The sequence below is a fragment of the Oreochromis niloticus genome, linkage group LG11 (genome assembly GCF_001858045.2).
Source record: "Oreochromis niloticus isolate F11D_XX linkage group LG11, O_niloticus_UMD_NMBU, whole genome shotgun sequence".
Classification (NCBI taxonomy): Eukaryota; Metazoa; Chordata; class Actinopteri; order Cichliformes; family Cichlidae; genus Oreochromis; species Oreochromis niloticus.
In genome coordinates, this window is record NC_031976.2 from 29,360,128 (window position 1) to 29,388,057 (window position 27,930).

Genomic DNA, 27,930 nt, shown 5'->3' on the forward strand with positions numbered 1-27,930 from the left:
GGGCATTGAGGCTCTTGAGCACAGGGGACCCCCTAGGGCTATATATTTCCCTCCGTGGGAAACGGGGATCTTTGCTGCCAACCGAGCGAAGCGCCGCTTAGTTTCTGCCTCAGTTCGCTGTGAACTGAACAACAGTGGCTGATGCAATGATGTCATCATTTGCTTTATGGACACAGCAGCCATATTTAATTTATGTCACTCTTATGTCTCATCTGATCCATTTTATTTATCTCTAGTTCTCCAGTTTGTGGTATTGCAGCAGCTAGACTTTAGTATATGCACACAAGCATATTAGGGTTTGTTATTTACATGAATATCTTTTCCAAGTAGTGAAGTATAGTAATTGGTCAGAAAAGACGGTAATGGACAAACTTTATCCTTTAAAAATATATTTGAAAACTAAAGATACCACTTGATTTATGATTCAGTGAAATTGGTCTTTGTAATATTTGAAACCAGGCAGAAATAACTTTAAAGTTAAGTGGTAAGACTTTGGAGTGCAGGAATTGTTAGTAGTAAAACTCATGTGCACTGTATTCTACGTATTTATTTTCTTTATTTATAGTTGATAGTGCAGCTTAGATAGTGTTATACACTCTATTGCCATTCTCCTGCCCCCCTTTGCTCTATTGTCTCACAGCAGTAGCCTAGAGTCATATTTTGGCCCACTGTCATTTAAGTTTGTAGGGATTTGTCTATGTATTGCTCTCTAAAGGTTCTCCCACAGCATTTCAGTCAGTTTGAGCTCTGAACTTTGTTTCAACAATTGTGAAACCTTCATTCTTTTGTTTTTCAGCCTTTCTCTTGCTGCTGTACTTGTGTAATTTTAACCAAGCTTCATCTGTTTGATAGATGGCCTCACATTTGACTCTAGTATACTTTGATATACAGAGGAGTTCATGGTTGACTCAATGACTGCAGGGTGTCCAGGTCCCGTGACTCTAAAACAAGCCCATACTCACTCTTTACCACTGAGCTTAACATCTGGGGGTGAATTTTCTGGAATATCCACTCCTGGGAGACTGGCAATTGTCTTGAATATTTTCCACTTAATTTTAATTTAATAATAATTTAATAATTTTTTTGTAGAGTGATCCACTTCAAGTATGTAAATGGTTCAGTCAGAACTTAGTGTTGTCCTGCAGTGTTCACCCTAGTATGGATATCTCTTTTCTCTTCCGTTTCCATTTTCCCATCTTTCCATCCATTATTTGCATCTTCCATCTCCTTCATTCTTTCAGCCCCTCTGCCCTGACCACAGAATGAAACCTTAATTGAGTTTTCATGTTGTCCCAGTTCCTCCTACAAACCACTGCCAGTCTGTAGTCCCCATCAAATGACAATAGTGATCATAAACATAAAACAGACCTACACGTCCATTTGTGGAAAATGCACTCTTTTACTCTGTGTTAAGTGCTGTACCTGCAATTATGAATTTCCTAAAGACCTAAAGACTTACTTATTAAGTACTTATTAACATTTAGCAACATCTGTTGGGACATTAGTGAGTAGAAATGTGCAACCACATTACTACCAAAACAGTTGACTTTAACATGTGAGAGTCTATATTCTAATAACTGAATGGGAACATCTTTAGTACAATAAACCAGGAACTACATCTTATTCAGAAGCACATTTTAGATCACTGCTTTTAAACTAATCCTGTTGCTAAACTCATGTGTAAAACATGCAGTTTTCAGTGCAAGTGTTCATTGTAGGCAGCAATGCTTCCTGATATGTTCATGTTATTTAAATTAAATTACCTGTATACAGAAAATTAATTTTTCATCATTTTCACATCTACACATGCATTCTGTGACCGATCTGCCCTCATTGTAGCAACACTGTTATTCGTTTATATATATACGTATATTAGCTGTTGTGCACAGGGTAACCATTAATATCAAGTTGTTTTATCTTGCCTTCACTTTATCTACCTCTGATTTATGTGTCTCCTCCCTCTGAGTAACAAATTAATAAAAATCTGCCTTTGGTCATTTCACTTTCAACTGGTGAGATAAGCCAAATACCCACAAAACCTGAAGTGGTTTTTGAAAAAAAAAATGGAAAAAGTGATGGAGAGTTTTTTTTAATGAAAATGAAATATGAAAGCTTTTGTGATAGCTTTAAATTAGTTTTTTTATCCTTTCAATGTTTTCCTGATTTGCTTCACTAATTTTTTTTTCTTAAATGTCAATCCAGTTATAATAGCTCTGTTTACTGTTACATTGCTTCATGTTTTTTTTGTATTCTGCCCCTCCAAACGGGCAGTTTTATGCATTGATTTTTTATTTTCTTGTCATCTGCTATTTTCATCATTATCTGCCTTGTTATCTTAGCTCTAAACACAGACTCTCTCTCTGTCTTCTCTCCATCGTTCCACCCTCTCTCTCTTTTATCCCTCTCTCTCTTCATCAGCAGTGAAAAATGGGGCTTAATTAACTGTGTGCCTGCAGGACTTTAGCTTTCTGTGTATATGTGTGTGTGCAGAGGTAAAGTAGGCCAGTCTATAAGGTGGTTAATTAGGATTCAGCAGGCCTCTGTCCGCTGGCTCCTAGGGACCAGATGGAGAGCCGGGTTCACAAACAGAAGAGGGTTTGTTCAATGATGTTTTAACTTTCACTTTCACTCAACTGTGGAAGGAGAAGCCAGATTCAAAATTCTTCATGCATCGCTTGCTTTTCACGCGTTACATTTCTTCTTTACTTATTTGAAATCTAGCAGCTTTTATAGTGGATTTTTTCATCATGTTGGCGGGGGTACCTGGGGTTAAAGATACTTTGGAGGTTCCACCACCTTGACGATAACACTGTTATTTTCAGTCACAGATCACAGATCTGCTCGCTGACTGCTGTTAACAATTTAGCCTGACTTTTTCTTAAATTTAGAAAATCAGAAACACCCTCTTTATAAGCAGTTTCAGCTAGCAACAGCCAGCAACCACTCGCAAACCAGTCAAGGAATAGACATTTTTCTCTAGTGACTACTGGAGGTTGTGAGGGAGTTGCCGAGTAGTCTCTAGGGCTGTGTTACTGAGGCCTAATGTTACTACTAGTAAGTCCTTGGTGAAAATGCTAGACTAGCTTGGCAAATTACTTGACCAGTTAACCCTTTAAAACCGGTCGGAGCGGGCACGCTCCGTTTTGTGTAACTATTTTTAAATCCCGGTAGCTCTGCAACCATATGAAACCGGAGCAGTTGTACTTACATCTTATGCCATCAGCTTGTCCTAGGTCACGGTTTTCTTCCACATATAGCTTTGCAAAAACTGCATAAAAAGCCCTTGCAGCAACAAAAGCATAATATTCCAGAAACACGTTTTGCCTATCCGATCAGCTGTTCGTAACACTTCCTACGTTGGAATAGACATCAGCGCAAACTTTCGCATGTCCGCCATTACCTGCCCGAAACCGGAAGTGACGTCATTTTCGCGGAAATGTAGTTTTTTTTACTATCAGGGCCTCAGAGCCTATACTGGTGTTTTTAAAAGTTATCTTTGACTTTATGACTTTCTGTGTCGTTTCTGGGATGCTTAGGACTCATATTGCACTGCTGGAAATAGTTTATTTTGATGCATATGCTGCTTTTTTGCAAATTTGCACTATAATATTTATTTTCGTTTTTCCTGCAGTATATAAAAATTGGTGTATTTCAAAAATAAAACTATGAAGACACTCAAAATAAATTTCCTGTGGTGGGAAACTATTTTGTGCAACTTTTTTGTATTTACAGTTTTGAGGGATAAGCCTCTTAAATTTCTCTAACTAGAAATATATGTTAAAAAAACAAAAACGATTTTCAATTTTTTTGTAGTTTATTGCACCTTTTTGCAATTTATGTAATTACTATGCACTATGCTATGATAGCACATATTTTGCTATCATAGCAACAAAAAACTATTCTCAGTTTAGGTCAGTGCCAAATACTTTTAAAATATCCTTAATATTTTATGTCCTATATATGCAAAGAGTTAATTAATGTAGTTTATGTAGATAGACATCTACAAAGATGTATACATTCAATTATATAGCTTTTTCTGTTTCACTCTAACTCTTACCAGTAATGAAAAAATACAAATCAAAAATATGAATGTACTGAGTCACATTAAGTTGCAAACAGTAACTATTCATCATCCAACATATACTCAAGCCCTTCGAATTCCTCAGATAAATTAAATACCTTGACACACTCACACACATGCACGCACACAGGTGGTGTCACAAAGCCAGAGTGCTTTCACATGTGATAGAGACTTAACGTGTTGTCCCAGCAACCAGTCCGATGAGAACACCTGCTCCCAGCGAGTCACCACGGAGACGGATCCCACTACGTCAATCACACCCACGTACACATGCAAACACATACATACATGTAAACACCTGCGCTATGGCAGTCATGTGCACATGAGTTATGGTTTGTACATGAGTTGTAGGGACTTAAATCTGTGGGTGTTAGGCTGAGGATGGATGTTTAGATATGATAGAGAAGGTTACAGTAAGGGGCTTTGGAATACATTATGTCAACAAAGGTCTTCACAGAGGCAGAAAGACGTGCATATATGTGTGGCGCAAAGTAGCATAGCACACTGCAGCAATCCCAATACAGTTGTGTCTGTTTGTGAGTCTAAACCTACCTGCTACACACACATCAGGGGTAAAAGGGATCAAATGGTCTGCAGAGAGGTTTTACTCTGGGGCTTATCAGCTTCTTCTTTATTTTCAAACTAGTATGATAATAATCCTTAAAAAGAAAAAAGAAAGCACATAATGATGGGACTGTTTTCTACAGAACCGTCAGCTCTTTTGATCCTTCTAAATAGTGCTTATTTTATCTTTTATCTTTAACTTTATTAGAGTAGCATTTGCCCTTGAGTTAGGCCAAGCTGTTTTTCTATTTTTTTCTACTTTTTACACCAAAAAGCTTTATTGAAAGGATGTGACAGCACAACATTAGTCTTTTATATAGATTTGTGCTTGTGATTCTGAGAATATGCTGTATTTTTTTCATTCTTTGGGGATTTTCTTTATAGCAAACGTCTTTGGTTTTTCCTACAATCATCTTTTGAAGCATCACAAAAAAACTTAAATGCGATGGGAGGTTATCTGGGGGTCGGTGAGTTGCCTGAATCTGGGTCTGCTTGTTTTGTCTTTCCTTGTATTTGACATCTCTGCACTTTTCTTCTCATCTTTAATCTTTCTTGCCTGTTTTTGTATCTCAGTTTGTTTCTCCTGCTGCTCTGCGTAGCAGGTTGTGACAAACAGGTTTGTTAAAAGCTTTTTATACATAAACACATCTTTCACTTTAATCACCTTTCATCATCGGCTGTGTGACAACCTGTGGGCGCGACCACATTTTAATTTAATCCCCCCGCATCTTGTTTTCCAGCCCTCTTCTAATTGAAGCTCTTGTGAGCACCAGCAACAGAAGCGGTTTGCTATTTCTGAAGCGCCGTTGGTTGGCTGCCACAGCTCAGCTTCACGCTAAATGCATCAGCTGCCATTCAACTTAGAGACTCAGAGGGAAAAGACAGAAAATAGCTCTTCTCATTGTGCCTCTGTCCTCTCGATTCGGTTGCCTCCTGTTCTGATCCCGGTACGCTGTGTGTCATACAAACAAATCCCCTCCCCAAACAAATAAATGAATTTAAATTAAAAGACAGTAGAATGGAGTTTGGTGTAAACAAAGCACAATTCCCTTTCTCTTTTTAGCCTCGTTTTGCATAACAAGCCATGACACGCTCTGCATTGAGATTCAAATGAGTAAGTGGCGGCTTAAGATGGACTTAGCTGCACTTCACTGGGACTATTTATCCGGCTGTATAAAAGACATGTCATTCTCAACACTTCCTGTTTGACTAGTTTAGGACAGTCAGTGTTCAACACAACAGACGGTGAGGGATTTTGAACTGCTGAGAGCTTTATGAAACTTTATTGATCTCTGCCAGGAAATTAGGCCATCGCAGCAGCCAAACCGATTTATCAGATAAGCAGGGGACAAGTACAGTCAGCACACACAAACAGAACAGAAACAAAGAGCTCGGGCCTCTTCCAACGCCTGTTATATACAGAGAAGTGACAAATTAAACATCTTCCATTCTTCCAAAAGATTTGTCCTCATTTCGTCTTTTGATAATGGTGATCGAGAGCACCGTTTAACACGTCAATCCAAAATGTCTCATAGATGTTAAACTGAAACCTGTTGACTGGGAAAAACACATTTTCATCAGATCATTAAGTTATCCCTGGTGCCATTATGGATCAGGGCACTGTCATCCTGGAGGAGAACCACGCCTGTCTGGATAGATATGTTTCATCATGTCATAAAGATGATATCGAGCAGTGTTTCTTTATTAAGTGTGTAGTGTGTATGTAGTGACAATTTCCTTTTAGAAGATCCAAACAATGCCTGCAGAATTCCCCAAAACAGAATAACAAAGCCATCTGAGCCCCTTGCTGAAGCAGTCAAGGCTCCATGTTTTCCTTTGATTTGCCACCTTTTTTCCTGAAAGGATCACTTTCAGTATAGGATTGAAGATGGGATATATTGTGGCAAATGTGCAGGCTACATTAAACTAACACCAACATAACAGTCTGAAAGGAGTTCAGCAGGGACTGAGATGTAAATGACAGACACAGTAGAGTTGACAGTCTGAGGATAGAAGACTGGGAATTTTAGACAAAGAGATGAAAAAACGAGCAGTATTTCTTCTCCAGACATTAGTTTTCTCTGTTTTCTCAGTGGTGAAGTCCAGCTGGGACCCATGGCATGACAAGACTGTTGTACTATACTGTTTTTTACTTACTTGCTTAGAAAATATTTATGTGTATGTGTGCGTGCTCGTGCTATCATGGGATACCTCATTGTTTTTGCAAACAAATGATGGCCGAGGCTTCTTTGTATTTGTCAGTCGCCACTTCTCCCAACACTTTAAAATATTAAAGTGTCACACAAGCTTGTGGCTTTTACTTATCTTTATGAATTTAATATCTATTGAATATTGTGAATGCTGCTGAATAGTGACACCATTTGCATTTAGTTTGGTTTCCAACCCGTCTTGTTTTCATTATGTAAATCTGCCAGCTACTGGCTGCAAAATGTCCTTGGAAAAAGGTGTTCTTTCACTTAGGATTCACACTGTCTCGGTTGAACCATTTGCCCTGGGAATAGCAATTGGTAACTTTTCCCCAGGTAGCTGAAAGCGTGGAGTAAACAAAGAAACTGAAAGGTATGGTTTGGGTATGAGCTTCAGATATGCAATGGCGTTACAGTGAGAGCTCAAGGACTAGAAATGGTTCCAAGGCAACATTTATTTTGCATTATTTCCACTAGATAATTAAGTAAGAATAGCTGCCTACTGCTTAACCTAGAACAATAGGTAGTTTAAAAATGAAAATTGATCAGAAACCAAATAAAAACCGGTGTTTACAGCAGTGGCCCCCACTGCATTTGACCTCCTACAATAGTAGGTAGTTTAAATCTATTACTAATCATTCCAAGATCTAAAAGCTCAATGGTCAATGACCAATGGTTAGAACTACAAGTTCAAATGTAATTTTTCTGAGACCCCATAGAACAACATATCACATAATAATATAATTTAGGTTAATTTGTTTGTGAAGGTAAGATCAGTTAAACTGTCCTGAATTTCCCCACTTGACTGTCCATCAATGAGAGCCTGCAGCGTGTTCTTAAGATATACAGTTTATCATATCAGACCACTGCTCTGTAAAGTAATTCACTGAGTCCTCTAACACGAAAAACTGTGGTGCATCTCATTGCACATGAAAATTTAATTTTAACCAGTGATGAGGAATTACCCCAAAACACAAGGGGTTATGGGTAGAAGCAGAGGAATAAAATAAGTCATGGATGAAACACTTAGCTGAACATAACATTTCTTCATGTGTTCTTAACAGGTTAGACAGTCGACAAAAAGTAAAATACATCTAAAATCACCTTTTGTTATGTCACAGTAACTGACATAACAAAAAAGCAAACTTAAAGAAACATAACTTTACTTTCTTACTTTGACGTGTTTAAGGAAAAGAACACATCTATTCCTTTGTGAAAATGAACAGTTGTGAACACTGAATGACTGCTCAGTGTTCAGGTTCTTAAGTCGTCCTCATTTTCCACTCCTCTTCTTTGCTCCAGGCCCACTCCTGCCCTGAGCCGGACATTCCTCTGCATATTTATATGCATGCTTGCATGCATGCTTGTGTTCATTGACTTCCCAAGTTCAGTGATTCGCATCAAGGAGCTGTTCAGCACATTTGGGTGCTAGCAAGGCTGGACTAAAGCTATATAAGCGAGTTCTCCACTTTACTAAACTCATTGGTATAGTTTGGCAGGATAGAACAAGTTGTTGCAACATTTCCTGAATACGTTTCTTTTAGAACCACAGTTTAGTGTAAAAAAAGTTAATTGGATTGCTGCAATTGTAGCTCATGGCTACACTGCAGCATAAAACAACACAGATGTCATTTTGCTACTGGTTTACCCTGAGGATGGTGCTAGAACTCATTAAATTAAAGGGATTTTTTTTTATGTTTGTTCATTTGTTTGTTTGTTTTACATGATTGAAGTGTTTTTCCTATTACATTTAGGTGAAGGGTAATTGGTCACTATATTAAATGTTATATCTACAAAAAGTATTGGGCCATACCTCTCATCAGATGTTTTCAGTCTCATTGGCAAAGTGTGTAAAATCAAGCATCTAGCAATGCAGTCTGCCTTTGCAAACACTTTAAAAGAATGGGTCATTGTAAAGAGCTCACTGAATGTCTAGGTTGTACTGCAATAAGAATCAAATGTGGCAACAAATCAGTTTGTAGTTTGTGTTCTTCCTTTCTAGACCTTCCAAGATCAACTCTGAGTGCATTCATTGGCAAGTGAAAGTGTTTAGGAGCCACAGCAACTCAGTCATGAAGTGGCAGACAACAGAAGGTTAGAGGCAGGGTCACTGAGAGCTGCGGTGCTTAATGCATTAAAAATGCTATGCTGGCTCAATAAGAGTTCCAAACTTCCAAACTAACCTAATTAGTCTCACTGTGTAGGTTTCTGTGGCCAAGTAACTCCTTTCAGTGTGATGTGGACTGGTCCCAGTACTGTATGAAGTATTTTATAATGAATAAAGCACAATAATTATGAATTGCATCAGAATCAGCAGGAGATAGTTGGGGTAGATGGAGGGGATACAAAGAGCTAGACCATCATACCAGAGGCTGGTATCACATGCTGATTCCTGTCTGTGCTACTGTGTAAATATTCATTAGAAAATGTAACTAAAGGGAACTCGTATTCTGTTAAAACAAACCAAAAATTTCACCCGACCCTAAGCCAATGCTATGAGCACTTCTAAAGAATGACTAAAAAGTTTAATAATACTGTAATACCTCATAAAGTAGACATACATTATGTATGTAAGAAATGACGTGATATGCCACATATACAACCCATCGTCTATGCCAAGTATAATGTGGTCACACATGTGTTTCCCTCTGAAACATTGTAATAGAAATAACATTTTTGAAACACAGACCATCCTCTGAAGAACTGAGCTGTGATAAGTACAGTTTGCTGTCACTGAATCATCACACAATCCAACTTGTTAATAATACTGCAGTCCAACATTTTTAAGTCACATTTTTGAAATGCTACTACATTAGGTTTCACATTTTAGGATGTATGTTGAGACAGCTGTCGAGGTTGAATCTACAAAACCATGTTTTTATGAAAGCATGCAGTATATTCCATGTGCATATATTCCTTCAAAAGCACTGTAGCTAATTCTTTCTGTTTGTCCCACATTCTCATCTCCTGCCTCTTGTCTGTGGCAGTATTTTTCATATCTTATTAAGCTCCTTGTCGTGACATTCTGTAATAGTCTTGGCTGCTGGACAGATGATTCGTCCACTGTTCTTTTTGTGCAGCAAAGATGTTTGGAGACGCTTTGTTTTCACTGATTGGGCTACCATCAAAATATATTACACTGTGTCCATAATGCAAAACTCTTTTAATGTAACAGGAATATTCTCTAATGCCCGTAGTGTTTAGTATGCTCTTTATCTGCTTTACCTGTGTAGACTCCTAAATAATATACAAAATGTACTTTTTAAAATTTTCCAATAAAAAGTGTTACTTATGTAGGAGGGGCTGCTGTTTGTGTTCCATTCACTGATGCAGATAAACAAGCTGTAGTGTAACCCTGCAGAGACTACGTATTATATCATAACACAGCTTTAATTAAATGCCATTATTCTAGTGTCACTGACCTTTTATCAGCCTGGAGGTACAAAGGAGGCATTGTGTCCACTCCCCCCCCCCCGCAGTTGTATTTCCATACAGTGAGGTTGGTTTTATAGTTTTCGCCCGGGCTGACACATGTGCTGACCGCTGGCACTGCATCTGAACGTGTTGATGCTTATCATAATAATAGGACAGATTTCATTTGGCTTTCATGCACGGCCCACAGCACAGCATATGTAAAACAACAGACAGAAATAGATTTGATTATTCTGGATTTTATGCATTGACTAAAAACTCAAGGCCGGCTAACACGGGAGAGGACAGTGGAGCGCTAAGCTGGAAGGTTTCGTCCTCATTATCGCCTCACCCTCATCTCCTTAACTTTTTTTAGTTAGCGTTTTGCTCATTTTCTCACTTTATTTATGGGTGTTTATCACAGTTACAGCATGCTTTGGCTTGGAATAGGATATATTTTTATTGTCGGATTAAGTTGTTCTTCTCTCAAAGGGCATTAATTTTTATTTGGCATATACAGAATGAATATTAATCATTATAGAAACAACAGCTTTCTATTAGTGTTATTTTTCCACGTACAGGTAACTAATACTGGATCACTGAAACTAAAAACATTCACAAACCGCAGAGTTAAATACATAGAGGATATTGTTGATTTGTGGACATTTCTTGGTGATGCAGATTCAGAGATAATGGGATCCCCTGACAGTGCCAGTCACACTGAGTGTAATAGTATGTGTTTGTGTACTTGAATTTGATGGATAACTCTAAGATGGAGCACATTTTCTTTTTCCTCATAGTTTTTTTTCTTCATTCTGCATCTATGCTCACCATATTCCTTCTTTATTCTCATTTTTTTACATTTTATGCCTTATTTTTCCCCATTTTGGCTTCACCCCATTGTTCATTTCTCCCATTTTCCTGTTGCTTTTTCTATTATTACTTCTTTGTCTCCCTTTATGTCCCTATGTCTCATTTGCCTCCTTTTTCCTGTCCTCCTCTTTTTCCCTCTCCCTCTCATGTTCAGTTTGTTGACAGACCTTCAGAGAAGACAGAAACAAAGGTAGACACTATTGTGTTTTCACCTCCTTCCCTCCTCCACCTCCTCTTCTGCCACCTCCTCATCTCTTTTTTTTCGTTCTTTGGTCTCTCTGAAGTGAAGTTTCCTCTCTTGTTCAGGCTGTTGTCTCCTTTGCTGTTGCAAAACGACACAAGAGCCAAAACAACAGCTAGCGCCAAAGCACCTTCAAACCAAACAAATGCCTCCTCAGAACCAGACGACATGACAAAATATATAAAGAGAGTTGACTTTTGGATGCAGAAAAAAACATGTGTGTGTGTGTGTGTGTGTTTGTGTGTGTGTATGTATGTATAGGAGCTCCTGCTGCGTGTCTTTGTGATCTTGTGAAAGTTCTGTTGTTTTATTTTGGAGGAACTGCTTCCTTCTCTCTCTTCCTCCCTGTCACTCCTTCACTGTTCTCTTCTGGAGCAGCAAGGTGATGATGAGAGATGAGGAAAAAATGACAGAAGTTGAGAGATGTCACCTTGTCCCCATTGGCTGAGCCACTGTCTGAACGAGTGCAGCTGGCTTAGCTAACAAGCTTCGTCACTTCAAAGCTGAGACAACAATAGCAGCCATGCAGTTAAAGCACTCAGACAATCACCAAAACAGAGACTGTTAGGTAACATTTAAATAAAAACATATAAAAACACTGATGCACAGAAATTAACTCAATCACTATCAATTGAAACTTTTGACTGGTACTGTATATTACAGTATAAAATGCCATTATTTCTAAAAGCAAATGCATTTCTATAAAAAATTTAACATAGACCAGATTTAAAGGCAGATGTTTAGCAGTTACATGGTTAACATGTTACTAACAATGTTGATTTTGGGTTTGTAATCTTGTAAATACATGCTGTATACTTTCCAATACAAAGCCATTTTGTGGACACTACAGTCTATATACTTTTGGATAAGTGAGTTATTTGATGTCCTGTGATTGGAAAACAGGTTGAGAGACACATATAGAAACTGGCTGATCACCTTAGTAGCTCAACAGCCAGATATTTCAGTGAACCTAGGCTAAAAAAGAGTGGTTATTTTTTAAAACTGAATTGCATCTATCAAGGGGAAACAGATCATGAGACGATTAATACTTTTTGTCCACCACATAACAAGCCATAACAAAAATATAAACCAAATTTATGTTACTAAATCAGATTCTGTTGTCTTCTGAGAACATTTTCAAGCATTTATCTTTTTTGGTTTTTAGAAGTGTTATGAATTTTCCTTTGGGCTCAATAAAGATTAGTATTGAGTTGAAAAAGGCTTCTTTCCATCCATTCATGTATACATCCATCCACCCGTTTTCTTCCTCTTATCCAGTTCAGGGTCATGAGGGGCTTGAACCTATCCCAGCCAACATTGGGTGAGAGGTAGTTTTGAATAGAGTTATTTAACAATACATAAATAAACAGATCAGTTTAAACACCAGCAAGAACCATTCTCTTATATTGGAAGTTTCACCTCCTTCTTGATTTTGCGAGAGAAGTAACATTCACAAACTTAATGGTGTTATAACAATTGAACTATTTTCAAGTGAGCGTGCAGCAGGTACATGGGGGAGTAATAAGCTGGCTAAATGCAATCATGCCTTTCAGAAGGACACCTACATAATCCTAATGACTGTATGGTAGCTATTCAGAGCTATCTTGGATTCTTGAGTAACAGGAGTTTTTAAAGTCAGTTACAGGTAGTAATGTCATATTTGTTTATTCTCTTATCCAGGTGATGACTGGTACCTGTGCAGGTTAACTCTGAGCATGCCCAGTCAGGCTGATCTGCAGTGGGCGATGTTTCCCTCACCTTACCTGGGTGCTATTGGTCCTGATGCAACACCAGGCACCGTAGTGTATCGACTGTCAGCACGACAACGAGATGGGACACTAGGACAAGCTCAGTTCTTCCTACTTGAGGGTGAGTGGTTAAATTCTTATTTTAATTGCTGTATTGTGCAGAATGACTATATAAATATTTACCATGTAGCATACTGTATACGCTGAAAATGAGCTATTAAGATGTAAAGAACCCTTCAAAGATGAAAAATACATTTCAAATGCATTAACATGTCTTTCATAATATCAACACTCGCCCGACTCTTTCATTGTTTACCTTATATGTTTTGTTTTTTTTACCTACCACAGTCAAATCTCCATCTTTTTTCAGTCAGTTTTTCTAAAAACCTGTCATGTGTTTGTTCCTGCTCTTATCTCCTGCTTGTATCTCTAATTAGGTCCGCTGCTGCTCTGCCAGGCTCTGTGTGACAAACCTGTTTTGTTCAAAAGAGTGATTTATAAATAAAAATTTGACTTGTTGAATTTCAATTACCATCAAGTGGAAGAGGGAGAAAGAAATGCTCAAGAACGGGATGGAGCTGCGCTGTTAATCGCTCCCTGGGGCAAAGAAAGCTCCCAGATTCAGGAATAATAGGGAAGTCTCTGGAGAGGCAGCGAGTGGGAGAGTCAGAGGGTGGGCGGATGGGCGCCGGTGGCTGTGGATTTTTTTTTTTTTTAAGTGAAGAAAAATGGGGGAGGAAAGTAAAGGGGAGATATTTTGAGAGCTAATTTCTAATGCTTTCTTATTAAAAGCTTCTTACTTCCCCTTGGCGTAATGTGACTACATGTGTACGAATGAATAATCCAATAATTTATATTAAAAATGTTTTTTTAACACCATGCCAATGTGAAAATATATTCACGTAGAGTGAGTGAAGCCAATTAGGGGCATTAATGTTATTTTAATCAGTTACAGCATCCTAAATTTGCAGTTTTTGTTTTAGTGGCTTAAAAATGCGGCGAAAGTTTCAGTTTCTGTGGCTCTTTTTAAAAACACTGTGCACCCACCATCACTGTACTATAAAAAAAACAATAGTTGAAACAAATGGTTCTTTTTTTATATCTACAAAAACTTCTGTTATTCTTCAATATACTCAAAATATTCTTCTTAGAAAGCTGAAATAAATCGCTGTCACTCCCATCTGCCATGGTTTTATAGACTCAAAACAACACCGAGTTGCAAGACTAACTTTAATTTAAACTTAGATTTAAAAAAATTAAATGAATAAGACAACAATCTAATCATCAGGAATGCTACTGTTATAAAACTGGAAACTTGTAGCCTTTTGTGTTTGTATTGGATATGTAAAATCTTCAAAGTTCTGATCCAGTTCCTGTCAAGCATCGCCATCAAGATTTTTTAAAATATTTTTTAGATTTAGTTGGTCCTCCAAACAACCAAGGAGAAGACCTAAGTTATAAAGTTATAAAGTGAAACTGTCAAAAATAATTTCCACTTCAACCACTTTCTGTGTTCTTTATGTTGCTGATAAACCCAGCTGTTTCTCCCTTTCCTGTTCAAGCCCAACTTTCAACCAGTCAGCATTCAGCATATTTGTATGGGGTTTCTGTTTCTTTGGAGAAGTGCATGCAAGCACATCCATATACCCAAAGTCTTTCACTCTGCATAGTCAAATACCTACACAAGGGGACTCAAATGCAGTACCATGAATCCTACTTATTTGTAATGAAAATCTCAATTTTTAATGGTTCCATTGTAAAGCGACAACATAAGAATCTATAGCAGTCTCTGGCTGTAGATGAGGTTGACGGATATCAGTTTTTATTTTCAGAAGTTTCACGAAATCATAATAGTGTTACTCCACAGTCAAATATACCTCATTCTATATTAAAAACTACCATATATCGCATGTCTGTCCAGAACAGTTGGACATGTCATTGGATATTTTAGGTCATTGGATGCCGTTATAAAGCATCAGTCGGTGAGCTTTTAGAGGTGCTGTTATTCAGTTTTTGGACAGGTTTGCCAGCTGATTCCCCCGGCCTCTTGTCTAGTCTTCATGCTATGCCAATCAGGGGCAAGAAACCAATATGCATCTTCTTGTCTCTGAACTAAACCTAAAAAGTATATTTACTTTAAGTCAGTTTTAATTTCAATTCAGAATAGATTATTATGCAAGTGAGACAATAAAGGCAATCTGTAGGGGCTTTAGAAGCAAACCAGAACTCATTTAGTGAGACTTTGACAAACAAGTGTCAGAAAAATCTCCCCTCAGCAGTCAAAACAAGAGGAGATGATTGACAGGTTGGATGCAGCTGCTGGTTCAAAACCCTCCAGTCAACAGCTGGGGATTCTTCTCTGCCCTTCATGTCTTTTTTTATCCACCCATCCTAACCTTTCATCTTCTTTCCATTCATTACATGATATACAGCCTTTGCCTCTTTGTTTCCTTGTGTGCCTGTGTCAGACTTTTTTCAAGTTTCACTATTGCTCTGTGGTTAGTTACCACGTTTATGCAGACAAGACACATCTTCCATGCAAATTATGGATGGCTGCAGCGGGCAGGAAGGGTTTCGGTGCAACACGCTCTTTGTAACCACTTTCCCTCAGCATCAGCCAACAACCACTTGCCAACCAATCAGGGAATATAAATCTTTTCTTAGTAACTAGTGGTTGTCTAGGGGTCGCAGATGTTGTCCAGGTCTTTGTGAGTGGTACCTTACTTTGCCTATCTTTGTTTTTAACAATAATAATAATAATAATAACAATAATAATAATAATAATAATAATAATAATAATAATACATTTTATAATGGGTACCTTTCAAAACCTTCAGGGTCACCTTACACAAAAGAGTTTTAAAAGAGTGCAAGAATGAACCAAGAAAATGTCAATCAAGTCAGTAAAACAAGCTTAAAATATATAAAATAATTAAGAAAAGAGGATTCATATGACAGGTGGAAGACCAGCAGAGTGAGTATGACAGTTTAAAGAGGTGCATTTTGAGATGGGAATTGAAAGTGGAGAGAATCACTGTTACAGATGTTTCATGGGAGGAGATTCCGGGTGAGGAACTGATGCAACTGTTTGGTAGTCAAACAGGCACAAGGTGTAGTGAGATGAAGAGAAGAAGAAGATGTGAGAATGTGAATGGGTGTGTAACGTGAGGTAGTTCAGAGAGGTACTGCAGAGTGAGGTTATGGATTGGCTTAGGGGTGAGGAGAAGAATCTTGAGATCAATACGATATTTAACTGGGAGTCAGTGAAGCTGCTGAACGACAGATGTGATGTGATAAATGGAGAAACTTCTGTGACCACTTCTGGACCAGTTGAAAGTTATGGATGGATATGTGAGAAAGAAATGGAAGCCATGTAGGACACAACCAAGGTGTGAATAAAGATGGGAGTACTATTGGTTGTGACAGACAGACATTAATGTCTTTATATATTAATGTTACAAAGATGGAAGTATGAGGACCAAGTGACATAATAAGTGTGCTGTCAAGGATGACACCCAGACTCTTAACGTGAGGGAAAGGAGAAACTGAGGAGTTGTCAGTCTGGAGGGAACATTTTTGACATTCTGGATTTGGTGCCAATGAGAAAAACCAAGATTTGATTTCCTGGAGGAAGGTGGCTGGGAGAGTGGTGGTAGGTTTGGCTGACAGGTAGAGCTGGGTGTCATCACCATAACAATGGAAATTGAAATGCTGATAATTTTACAGAAGATATGACCAAAAGGAAATAGACAGATGATAAATAGGTGAGGCCCCAAAACAGATCCCTGGAGAACAAGTAACTGGAAATGAAAATTTCAACTGGGATATTTAAGTTGACTGAACCAGGATAGGATTTAAAAACGGAAATTAAACCAGTTTAAGGGTGGTTTATTAATTCCAGTAGAGGCTAGTCTGTCAAGAAGGATGTTATGGGACATAGTATCATAGGCTGCAACTGCATAAATAGTAATGGAAATAAAGAAGAGGAGTGGTTAATAGACTAGAGCCAACTGCCATCAGGAGGTCATTAGTGAATTTTGCAAAGGCTGTTTTCTTAAGAATCAATGGGACAGAAACTAGACTGAAACTGTTCAAAAAGATTATTGCCAAACAAGTGAGCAAGAGCCTGAGAAACAACTATTTTCTCAGGGATTTTAGAAATAAATAATAGATAGGATATAGGATGAAAGTTACTGAAATTGTTGGACTCTGCACCAGCCCAAGAGGTGATGATGGCAGTTATTATGGTGGACAGAGAGGCTAAGCAAACTTTAAACTGTACTTTTCTTCTTCTTGTCCTCCTCTTCTCAAAGTTTCCATATCTGCTTTCTTTCTCTTTTGTCAAATTGTCTCCACATTTCTACTGCACCCTTCCCTCTTCATTCTCTTCTCCAGTGGGGACTTTTCAAAAAGTGTTCATCACAAACACACACACACAGAAATAAACATACTCAGAGAATCCCTCTAGCCTCATATTGCCTTATTTAGTTTTATAATTGGACAGCTGTGGCTGCTGTCTGTCTCTGTCTGTCTGTCTGTCTGTCTGTCTGTCTATCTATCTATCTATCTATCTATCTATCTATCTATCTATCTAAATTAATGTTTTTAAAGGCAGAGTTTCCTTTCCTCTTTATAAAGGTGATGAGGAGTGCTTCGAGGTGGACCATCGTTCTGGGGAGATCAGGACAACCGGTCGACCATTGACCCCCAGTAAGGAGTACCTCCTTCGGGTTCAGGCAGTGGATGGACATGGTCGTAAAGGGCCACCAGCCACTGTTGCTATCCTTGCAGGCTATCGGCCACCCCAGTTCACCAACTCCACTTACAGCCTGAATGTACCAGAGAACATACCCGTTGGCCAACCGTGAGTCCCTACAGCAGTCTGACAGATTGTTATCCCTTGTTTGTGTGTATGCTCTGTGAATAACACTTACGACATTATAACCACCTGGCTATGCTGTTGGTGCTTCACATTTAGTAAGTTGTATACACTCTAAGACACTCGAAAGTTCTGTAATACTTCAAGATATTAGTAGCTAATCTTTTAAATCCTGTAAAATGCAAGATGGCATCTGAGACATTTCATCCAAACTGCCAGACTGCTATTATTATTTTAGCCCTTCACAAGTCAATTAGGTCTCACAGGTTTACCAGTCAGAAAGTAAGTTTCTTTAGAAATATATGCCTTGTGCATACATACAGTGAAACTCCCAAAGAACAGCATTGGATGTTTATTTGCAATATAAGATGTTAACTTAAGAGAAGCTTTTTGTTACACACATGCTTTCTGAAATATAAACCTCAATAAGTAAAAGGTGAAAGTGATAGTGTTAAGTTTTTCTTTTTCTTATCGTTACTTGATACAAAGCCTTCTCTACTCGACAAATTTTTTTGAAGCCTTATTTTTAGCATTTAGGCCTCCACCAGTTACACCAGTTAAACCAAAAGACGCCATATTGTGTGCTGGCAAACTTTCAAAGCAAGGTCTATTGACAATGACGGGTTCACCCTTTGCATGGATGTACAGATGTGTACAAACCAAAATGCCTGTCAGTTAACACATAAAAATACGATACTTAAATTTCATTAATTAAAACAAATACTAAGCGTATAATTCCTGTATGATCCATGAGTACAAGTTTTGATACAGCACCTTATGCTGCTTTGTATCAAGCAACTGCATTAGAAGTGATCCAAAAGGTACCAGTTTTATGTGCTTTTAATTTATATGTTTGTATATGTTACTGACAGGGTTATACACAGAGAGACATATTAGAAGTACTTGTAATCTTACATCTGGTACTATTGTTGTGAGTAGGCTTTATTAACAAAAGTGTCTGTTTATATTTCTGCCTCCATATTTACAGAAACATGATTTGCATTCCACTGCCTCAGACACAGAATGTGAAAATGGCATTTGTGCATTTGTGTGTCTGTCTGTGTGTGCCTGCTCCCTTGCTTTGCATGTCATGTGATGCATGAAAAGATGAGCCCTGTAGAGCGAGACAAAAGGAAAGAAGAAGGAGGAGGGAGATGTGGAGGGATGTGGAGAGCGTGAAGGGATGATAGAGGAAGGAAGGAGAGGGAAGAGAAGAAAATGAAGGATAGAGGGATGATGCAGAGAAGGCTGGGGTGGGTGGAGGTGGTTGAAGAGGACCCAGATGTATGAGTGTGGCCTGAGGCTGAGAATTTGAAAGTGTGGCAAATTCAAATATTTATTAAAAGCGAGGTCTGGATAAACATGAAGGGGAGTGTGTGTGTGAATCCCCAGGGCTGCTGGCGCAAAGCACATTGTATTAATATCCAAGTATCCATGCCACCCTGCGAGCAGTGTGTGTGTGGGTGTATCTCTGCATGTGGTTTCTGTGTGTCTCTTCTTCCATTATGTCCCTTTTATGTGTTTTTATGTCCTCACATGCACGTGTCCTCTGACCGTATGTGCGTCTGTGTGTGTGTTTGTGGGTACGTGTGTGTTAGTTTACGTTAAATTGATTAATCGGGTTGCAATGGTGTCTGAGTTCAGAATAATCCATGAAGGCTGCAGACTTTAAACGCAGCACTGGAGCTCGACCAGCACGTCACAGCTCCTCTTCACTTTATAAGTCTGTTTGGAAAAAGAAATGCACATCAGCTTTCTGCAGACCTGTGGTCATGTTTATACTTTAGGCAAGGCACACCAAGTTCATTCAAAGAAATTCAAAGTGCTTTACACAAAAACAGGAATACAAGCAATAAAAACAACAACGGTGCTAAAATAGGTAAGGAACCACAACCAATGAGTAATGACATTTAAAGAACTACAACAGTTATGGAAATTTCTCAATATTTTCTACTTTTAGGGGGCTTAGCTAACAGTTCCCCACCAGCTGCAGTATTTTTGCTAAGCCATGCTAAAACATGACTTGGATCTGACTGTGAACTCGTGCACACATTAAAACTGATACAGTATTTTATCTGATTCAGCAGAAGATAGAGGTCTAAGAAGAGGATTTCATAAAATCTTGGAGAACTCAAACATATTTTTCCCTTTATTTTCTCTTTCTGGTAAGAAAACTGTTACTAGTGTTGCTTAAATTTCTTGCTTTGTGTGTGTGTCCACGTCCATGTAGAGTCGCAGTTGTCCAGGCTGTCTCCTTCCAGAAGAAGAGTCTCTCATACATGCTACTGGTTAATCCAGGGAATTTGTTTAGCATCAACCAGGAGAGCGGAGCGCTTAGCCTCACCAGGAACGTCGACTATGAGGGTGGTCACAACCTGCACACCCTGCAGGTCCGAGCTTCTGAACCCGACACCGGCCTTAGCAGCGTGGCAGAGGTACATCTACACTACCAAGCATGCAAATATACTATCTTTAAATCTGTGTATGGTGACTAATACTTTTACAAGTTTGATGTGTGAATGCAAGCTCTAAAATGAATACATCCATGTCAACAGCATGTAGCTGCAGCTTTAACACACAGTGTTATCTTTTGGGACAAAGTTGTGGTCCCGTGCACTGCAGTTAAAACAATAACCAGGGAAAAATAACACTCAGACAACCTGATAATTGAAAACAGATGTTAGAGGGTGATTGAAAATAATTTATTATATCTGATAACTGGTGGAGAATGGTAGGCACTCTAAGTGTTCACACATCAATGGCATATTAAACTCTTACAGTCGAATCACATGATGGCCATGGAGTATTATGGTGTGAATTGGAAGGTCAATACAGAGTTGTAAGTGCTACCACAGCCTCTGGAATAAATCCACAACAGTTGCACAGCTCATCATCACACATATCTGAGAACATGTAAGGGTGTTGACCCTTGACAGTTCGGCATACCACTTCTCTGATGAAAACTCATTAATTTAAAATGAGAAAGAAAGTGCTGCTGCTGAATCAGATGCTGTGATGCAACTCTTTCATTTACTGTTTATTAAGTTTATGTGTTTATTTTGCAAGCATACCACTAAAAACAAACTGCTGAGCATCCCGTGAAGCTCTCATGATGAAAACTCAGTGAAATGCACAAGTTCAAAGCTCCGTTCAGAATTTAGGAATCACTTAGGAATCAGCAGTTTTGAGGTGCAGGACCCTTCTTTTTATTTTGTTACAGAGTTTGCACAATAATAGATAATATGTGGCTCGAGCACACACACACTCACACACACACACTCACTCACACACACACACACACACACACACACACATACACACATACGTAAAGTGCAGAAGCCTGGCTGCTAAGTACTGACTTTTACCCTCAGAGTAAGCTTTGAAGACTTAATACAACAGATATCTACATCTGTTCACATTAACACACACTCCCACAAGCACACACACCAAGAGAAATCCATTATCACCTGCTCTCAGTGTCCAGATGGTTGAGACACAGAGAGAATAGCTGCTAAACTACCAGTGTCCCCCAAAGGCCACTGCTGCTCTATAAGCTTGGCTGGCTAATTCACTATAAATGCCCTGCCTGTTCGTGCATGCATGTGTGTGTGTGTGTGTGTGTGTGTGTGTGTGTGTGTGTGTGTGTGTGTGTGTGTGTGTGTGCACGCGTGCATGTATAAGAGAGAGAGAGAGAGAGAGGGTTTTGCAGCACTGCTTATGTTGCACCTTACTGTAGCTTCTGCAGTTTTTATTGCCTCTGGCTTCATCAGACATTTTAAAGCCGTCAACATGAAGTCTGTCTCTTTCCATCGTTCAGTCCGACAGCTTTATATTGACATTTGGTGTCAAGCTTAGTACCTTCTTTTGACTGTTAATATATGAAACTAGACTACACACATTTTCCCAATTTTCTCAATACAGAAACCCCAAAGACTTCGAGATAGGTTCAATAACACACTAAAATAGCATCTCTTTGCCACCTGTAAAGGAAAAACTTCTTTAAATATATAACAGAGATAGGAATTTAGGTAAAAAATTATGATAATGAGCAGTTATTGGTTTGTTATTAAACCATTAGTTTATAAGTACACTTGTCTTTGCCTAAACTACATAAAGAATCCATCTTCACCCAGTATATGGGAATTCGCTGATGGGAATTTTCCCCCCAAATTTAGGTACATGACCTTTTGTATACTTGGTGGAGATCCAACCTAGTATCACTTAAAAATGTTTAACAGACACACCAAAGTCTCTCCAAAGTGTAAAATGGACATGCATGCAAGTTGCAGTACCAGCAGAGGGAGATATTTTTATTCCAAGCTACCATGAAAATAATCACATGAAAGTATTTAAACAGACATTATTAACACATTTAAATACACATTAGCCACCTAGCTTAATTGTCTCTAGTGATGAAGGACACTGGAATGTATTTCATACCTTCCTTGCTCACTAGCAACCTCTTGGCTTTAAATATAGTATCTCCACCTGCTGGTATTACAACTTGTGCACGTGTGTTCATTTCACTCTTTGGAGAGGCCCGAAGCGTGAAATGGACACGGTGGACCGGACTGTCTATTACATGGTTTGCTATGATATCGTGCTGGGAGATCAGAGGCTAGATCTCCAACACCACTGGCTGAAATGCAGCCCCACACCATGAATGACTGTACATACTGACTCTTGTCCTTTTCTTCTGACCACCTCTGTACCTACTCACAAAAATGTTTGGATTCATCACTCCAGAAGACCTGTTTCCAATGATTTTCATTTCAGTTCTTTTATAATTTGGCACAACTTAGCCTTTACTCCCCGCCTTCTTTAACAATGGTTTCCCAACCACCCTTCAGTTGAAACCATTTCTGATAAAGCTGCAGCAAACAATAGAGGGATCAACAGTACTGTAGATGGATAAACAGAAGAAATGCCAAGTTCTCAGCTAAAAGCTCTTCATGCCTGTCAAACGGTGTTATCTTTGTTTTTGTACTTGGTTTTTGTATTTATCACTTTCAAGTAACAACTGGTCAAATCTATTAAACATATGAAATCAATTTCTTAGCAGATATTAAAAGTTTGGCACGAGTACAGAAAAAGTGTGGTTGTGGTGTTTCATAAAGCTCTCAACTTTAAAAATGTTTCCTATTTCTAATAAACACTTGCTCTTATTCTTCATGCACAAATGAATCCTCCAGAAATGAAAAAACTGCCATTGTTTTCTGTCAGTAAAAAGAAGTCACACAAATCATGTGCAGCAAATGATAAAATCAGGTAATTACTGTTATCAAGTGATTACTATTTGCACCACAGTGACTGCAGTCAGTGCTTCTGCCTTTGTGTCTCTCCGATTTAAAAAGGTGTGTATGTGCTTCTTTCTTTTGTATCAGTCTTTCAACATAGGAAATACATATTCACCTGTTGAGTTGGATGTAAAAAAAAAAAACTAATAAGGAATAGCGTTACTGTTTACGCTTCTAAATATTCAGTGCATGTTTGCAGAAGCAGTCATGCATCTAAATCCTCTCTGCTTGCCTCTCCTCTGCCCTGCTGTTATTACTGAACAGGTGGTGTGTCGAAGGTTCACGACTGCAGAGAAAATCTGTGCTCAAGTGGTCATGTCTGCAGCCTTACCAGTTAAATCAGGCTTTATGGGAATGGAAAATAGCATTTTGGTTGGGCTCCAGGAGCTCGGGATAGTGGGTGAAACTAAACTGGAACGGCAGAGAGGTGATGATGCAGAGGCTCAAGGTTTAGGACGTTTGAAGGAGAAGTGGGGAGAACAAGAAAATATTTTTCATCCTCGACCAGAGGACATGTGTATTCACAATGTTTGCTTCAATTATCTTGAAAAGTATATAAGTTTAATAAAGTCAAAGTGTCTGCTGTGAATTTTACACTAAGACATTCTAGTTTCTTGTGATAAGAAATAGAAAACGTCTGAAAACAAAACAAAAATGACTTTAAATTTACATCTTCATGGTTTTTCTCTTCATTCTGTCATAGGCACAGGTTTGATTGGGTCTTTTAATTTTGATTAGTTTAGACCTGAAACAAAGAATTTCTCTTCCTGATTTCTTCTTTTGTGTGTGTATCCCATAATAAACTGCATTATATAATCAAAAAAGCTCTGACATAAAATAAAGCCACCCTGATGAATCACAAAATACTACTCTTGTAATCAAATTGAAAAAACTGATTACATCCCTACCAGCTGTGATCTGTCAAATCATTGCTTAACCATTAAATTTCATGAAGATGACTTTTTATGCAGAAAAAAGTGGCACATACAAACCACAGGACAATGTTTTATGGACAAATAAGTTAAGAACCCTAAGATAACTTTGTTGTGTGAAGAAGACTCCTGATTATAAATTTTATAAAACTGCTGTCTAATAGATAGATATGAAGTGCAGTAACTTTAATACCTACAGCAGTTCAAGCTCAAGCACAGCTGGGTTTTGCAGCACAATGATCCAAAGCATGAGACCAAGTCCACACTGTTAAAAAAAAAATCCTAGAAAAACAGTAATATTCTGGCAGCTGGGGCGCCAAAATAATACCAGAAAATACCAGAAAATAACTTTCCCATAAAAATACGGTTATTTTCAGTAATGACAATACAGTTTGTTGCCCTAATTTTACATGGGATTCTGCCTTTTTCAAGTGCTTGTAAACATTAAATTAGGAACATGTTAATGTGATTAAACAATGAAATTACCTATAATTAAGGTCAATGAATGCGGCAATATGAATAATAATACTGAAATGTCCAGAAATATACAGTTAACAGTTGGTTTAAATAACAATGGATTGCATGCCCTGGGACAGACTGACAGAGGCGAGGCTGCCATATTGCACCATCGGCCCCTCTGGCCATCACCAGTAGGCGGTAGGTGAAGAGTCTTGCCCAAGGACACAACGACCGAGAGGGTTCGAGCCGGGGCTCGAACCGGCAACCTTCTGATTACAAGGCGAACTGCCAACTCTTGAGCCACGATCGCCCTAAATACATTTAAGAAACAAGGAAATTATGTTTTATTACATTACAGTGATTTTACGTTAATTTACATTTGAAATGTGAAATCACAGTCTATTTATGTAAATTTAATGATATTCTAGAAGAACAGAACAAAACTGTAAAATACACAGTAAAATACTTTTATATTAGGATTTTTTTACAGTGCATGTTAGCATGGCTCAGAAGGAATTCATTCATAGTTTTGCAGTGTCCTGGCCAAAGTCCAGACCTGAATCCTACCGATGTGCTGTTGTTGGACCTTTAAAAATCAGATCACTTGTAAAGTGCCCATTGTGGCTCCATTAATGCAGTTCTACAAAGAAAAGTGAGAAAAAAACTATCACAGTGCCACAAAATCATTTCTATCTATTGAAACTGCTTTTGTTTTTTCTTAAATATTATTGAAAGGGATTAAAAACTTCCAAAGCACTCTATGTATAGTCGCAGCTTGAGTTGCGATTATACATAGAGTGTAGATAAAGCAGATAAAGCAGCAGTTATAGCTCCATCTTTATCTACTGTAGCAGTCATTAAAATGTGGTTGAATCAGTGATTATGTGTGACCCAATTCTTTTTTTTTTTTGTCATACTTTCCAAAGCTTTACTTACTGCGATGAAATAACTCACCTGTTCACTCCTGCTGGCTCACGCTAAAATGAATATGAAACCGACACAAAGTATAATCTGATACCAGATAATAACAGTGGGATGCTCCCTGCAGGTGGTTGTACACATAACGGATGAGAATGACTGCACACCAGAGTTCCTCCACTCTATCTACACCAGAGACAACATACCTGAGAGCATCGCACCTGGAACCTCACTGCTGCAAGGTAACACACACACTGATCTGTGAAGTAGGGTCTGTGTGAACACAAAACCAACACATTACACCTGTGGTTAGACTGTAAAGCTCATCTGCGTGTGTGTGTCTACGTGTGTGTGTCTGTGTGCGTGTGTGTGTGTGTGTGTGTGAGTCAGAGCCATCTGTCATAGCTGCTGGTGACTGGTTGAGATCAAACACTCCAACTTCAGCGAGGCTTTGCTCTTATTAGGCGGACAGCCAGCATCACATCCTCACACACATGCTTACTTTTCCCTCTGTCTTTGCGAGGACTCTTGTTGACATACTACATTACTGAGCTCCTTAACCGAACCTGAACCTTAAAACTATGTCTGAACCTCCAAGCACGCCTTTGAAGATTTTATCCTACAGTGAAGACTAACTACATCAATCTCAAGGCTGCAAACTCAGATTGGTCCTCACAGAGACAGACAAGTACACATAATCATACATACATTACAACAGTGTACAAACTAAGTTATTAATAAAAATGTCTCCCTTCTTCTTCTTTTTCCACCTTATCCGATCTCTTCATCTCTGTCTCCTACTCCTCTCACCTCTATCTTTACAACCATCTTCTCTGAGCTCTTATTTCTGTTCCTTATTTACCCTCGTGATATCTTCTGCACTTTACAACTCATTTTCTTTCTTCTTTCACCTTTCTCCTCACCCTACCTACCTCCCATCCAGTACTTGCCCGGGACTGTGACTCCGGGATAAACTCGGAGATCTCATACTTCGTTCCCAGCAGTGACTTCAGCATCACGTCTGGGGGTGTGGTCAGCCCCGCCCGTCGCTTGGACTATGAGCGCCCTAATCACATCTATGAGTTTTTGGTGGTTGCAGTGGATGCAGGAACACCCCCTCGCACCGGGACTGCCTCAATCCGCATCCGAGTCGCCAACACCAATGACGAGGCACCTGTCTTTTCACAGAACGTGTAAGAATTATCGTGATTCTTCTACTCTTTGCGGCAGTTTTCATTTTTTGTCACCTTTTGAATTGTTAATACAACTTTGTTTAATAATGAACATCAGCTGTGAGCTTTCTCTCTCTCTTTTTTCTGCCTCACCCCTGTCGCTGTCTGGGTCTCTCGCCCACAGAGTCAATCTGTTAATTAAGTTTGTTTTTAACTCAGAATCTATTTTTAATCCCACTGTTCTCTTCCATCTGTTTTCACTTCATCTTCACCTCTCCTCTTGCTCCACTGTCTCTTTCACACTTTTATTTCTTCTACTCTTTTATTGAACTTTACTGAACATTCTGGCATCAGCCTATTTTTCTTTTCATACATTAATACCCTTTCATGACATCCTTCATCTCTTTACTTCTGCAACGTGCTTGTATACAGTAAAGAAATAACACATCTTTCTCTCTTCCTCTCTGTCAGTTATAAGACCTTCCTAAGTGAGGATGCCGGTCCTGACACTCTGGTTGCCATCGTTCATGCCAACGACCCGGACGGAGATGGCGTCTCCTACGCCATCACTGGAGGCAATGAGGATAGCAATTTCCTTCTTGACAACCAGAAGGGTAAGGGAGAGGCAGCTGGTGTACATAAAATGTGTTTCTTCTTTTATGTAAACACAAATAAGAGAGCAAGCAGCTGAAGCTGAAGGCCAGCATCAGCTTCTAGTCCAGGTTATTTTTCCTCAGGACACAGAGGAAGTAGGTCCAGGTGAGATTGGCTGAGATGTGGGTGCCAAGAAACCTAAAGGTGGAGACAGATTCCACCTGTTCTCCATTTATAATGAGAGGGGAGTGGACCTGCCTGAGCCTCCTGAAGTCCATTATGAGTTCAGCTTCAGGTTATTTTTTGAGCACCAACAGGACACGTTCTCTACCTCTGCCCTGAATGCTGTCTCATCTTCATCAGATATGAGCCCAACCATGTTGGTGTCATCAGCATACTTGACTATGATGTTGGTTCAGTGGTTTGGTGTACAGCCATGCGTGTCCAGGGGATACAGTAGGGGGCTGAGATCGAGCCCTGTGGGGATCTGGTGCTGAGTGACAGTAGGGTTGAGAGGTGAGGGCTGAGTGGGACTGATTGAGGCCGTTTGTTTA

At 38.9% G+C, this 27,930-nt stretch overlaps 1 protein-coding gene across 1 annotated transcript in view; it reads left to right on the top strand.

Annotated features, from left to right (window-relative positions):
- The window catches only part of si:dkey-22o22.2 (neural-cadherin), a 137,645-nt gene that overhangs the window by 42,317 nt on the left and 67,398 nt on the right, over positions 1-27,930 (top strand). Inside the window, exons 2-7 of the mRNA XM_013264857.3 lie at positions 13,058-13,246; positions 17,764-17,989; positions 20,235-20,439; positions 25,741-25,852; positions 26,554-26,803; positions 27,254-27,396. Of these exons, the coding sequence (XP_013120311.2) occupies positions 13,058-13,246; positions 17,764-17,989; positions 20,235-20,439; positions 25,741-25,852; positions 26,554-26,803; positions 27,254-27,396 (1,125 nt within the window). The remainder of the gene's footprint in view (positions 1-13,057; positions 13,247-17,763; positions 17,990-20,234; positions 20,440-25,740; positions 25,853-26,553; positions 26,804-27,253; positions 27,397-27,930) is intronic.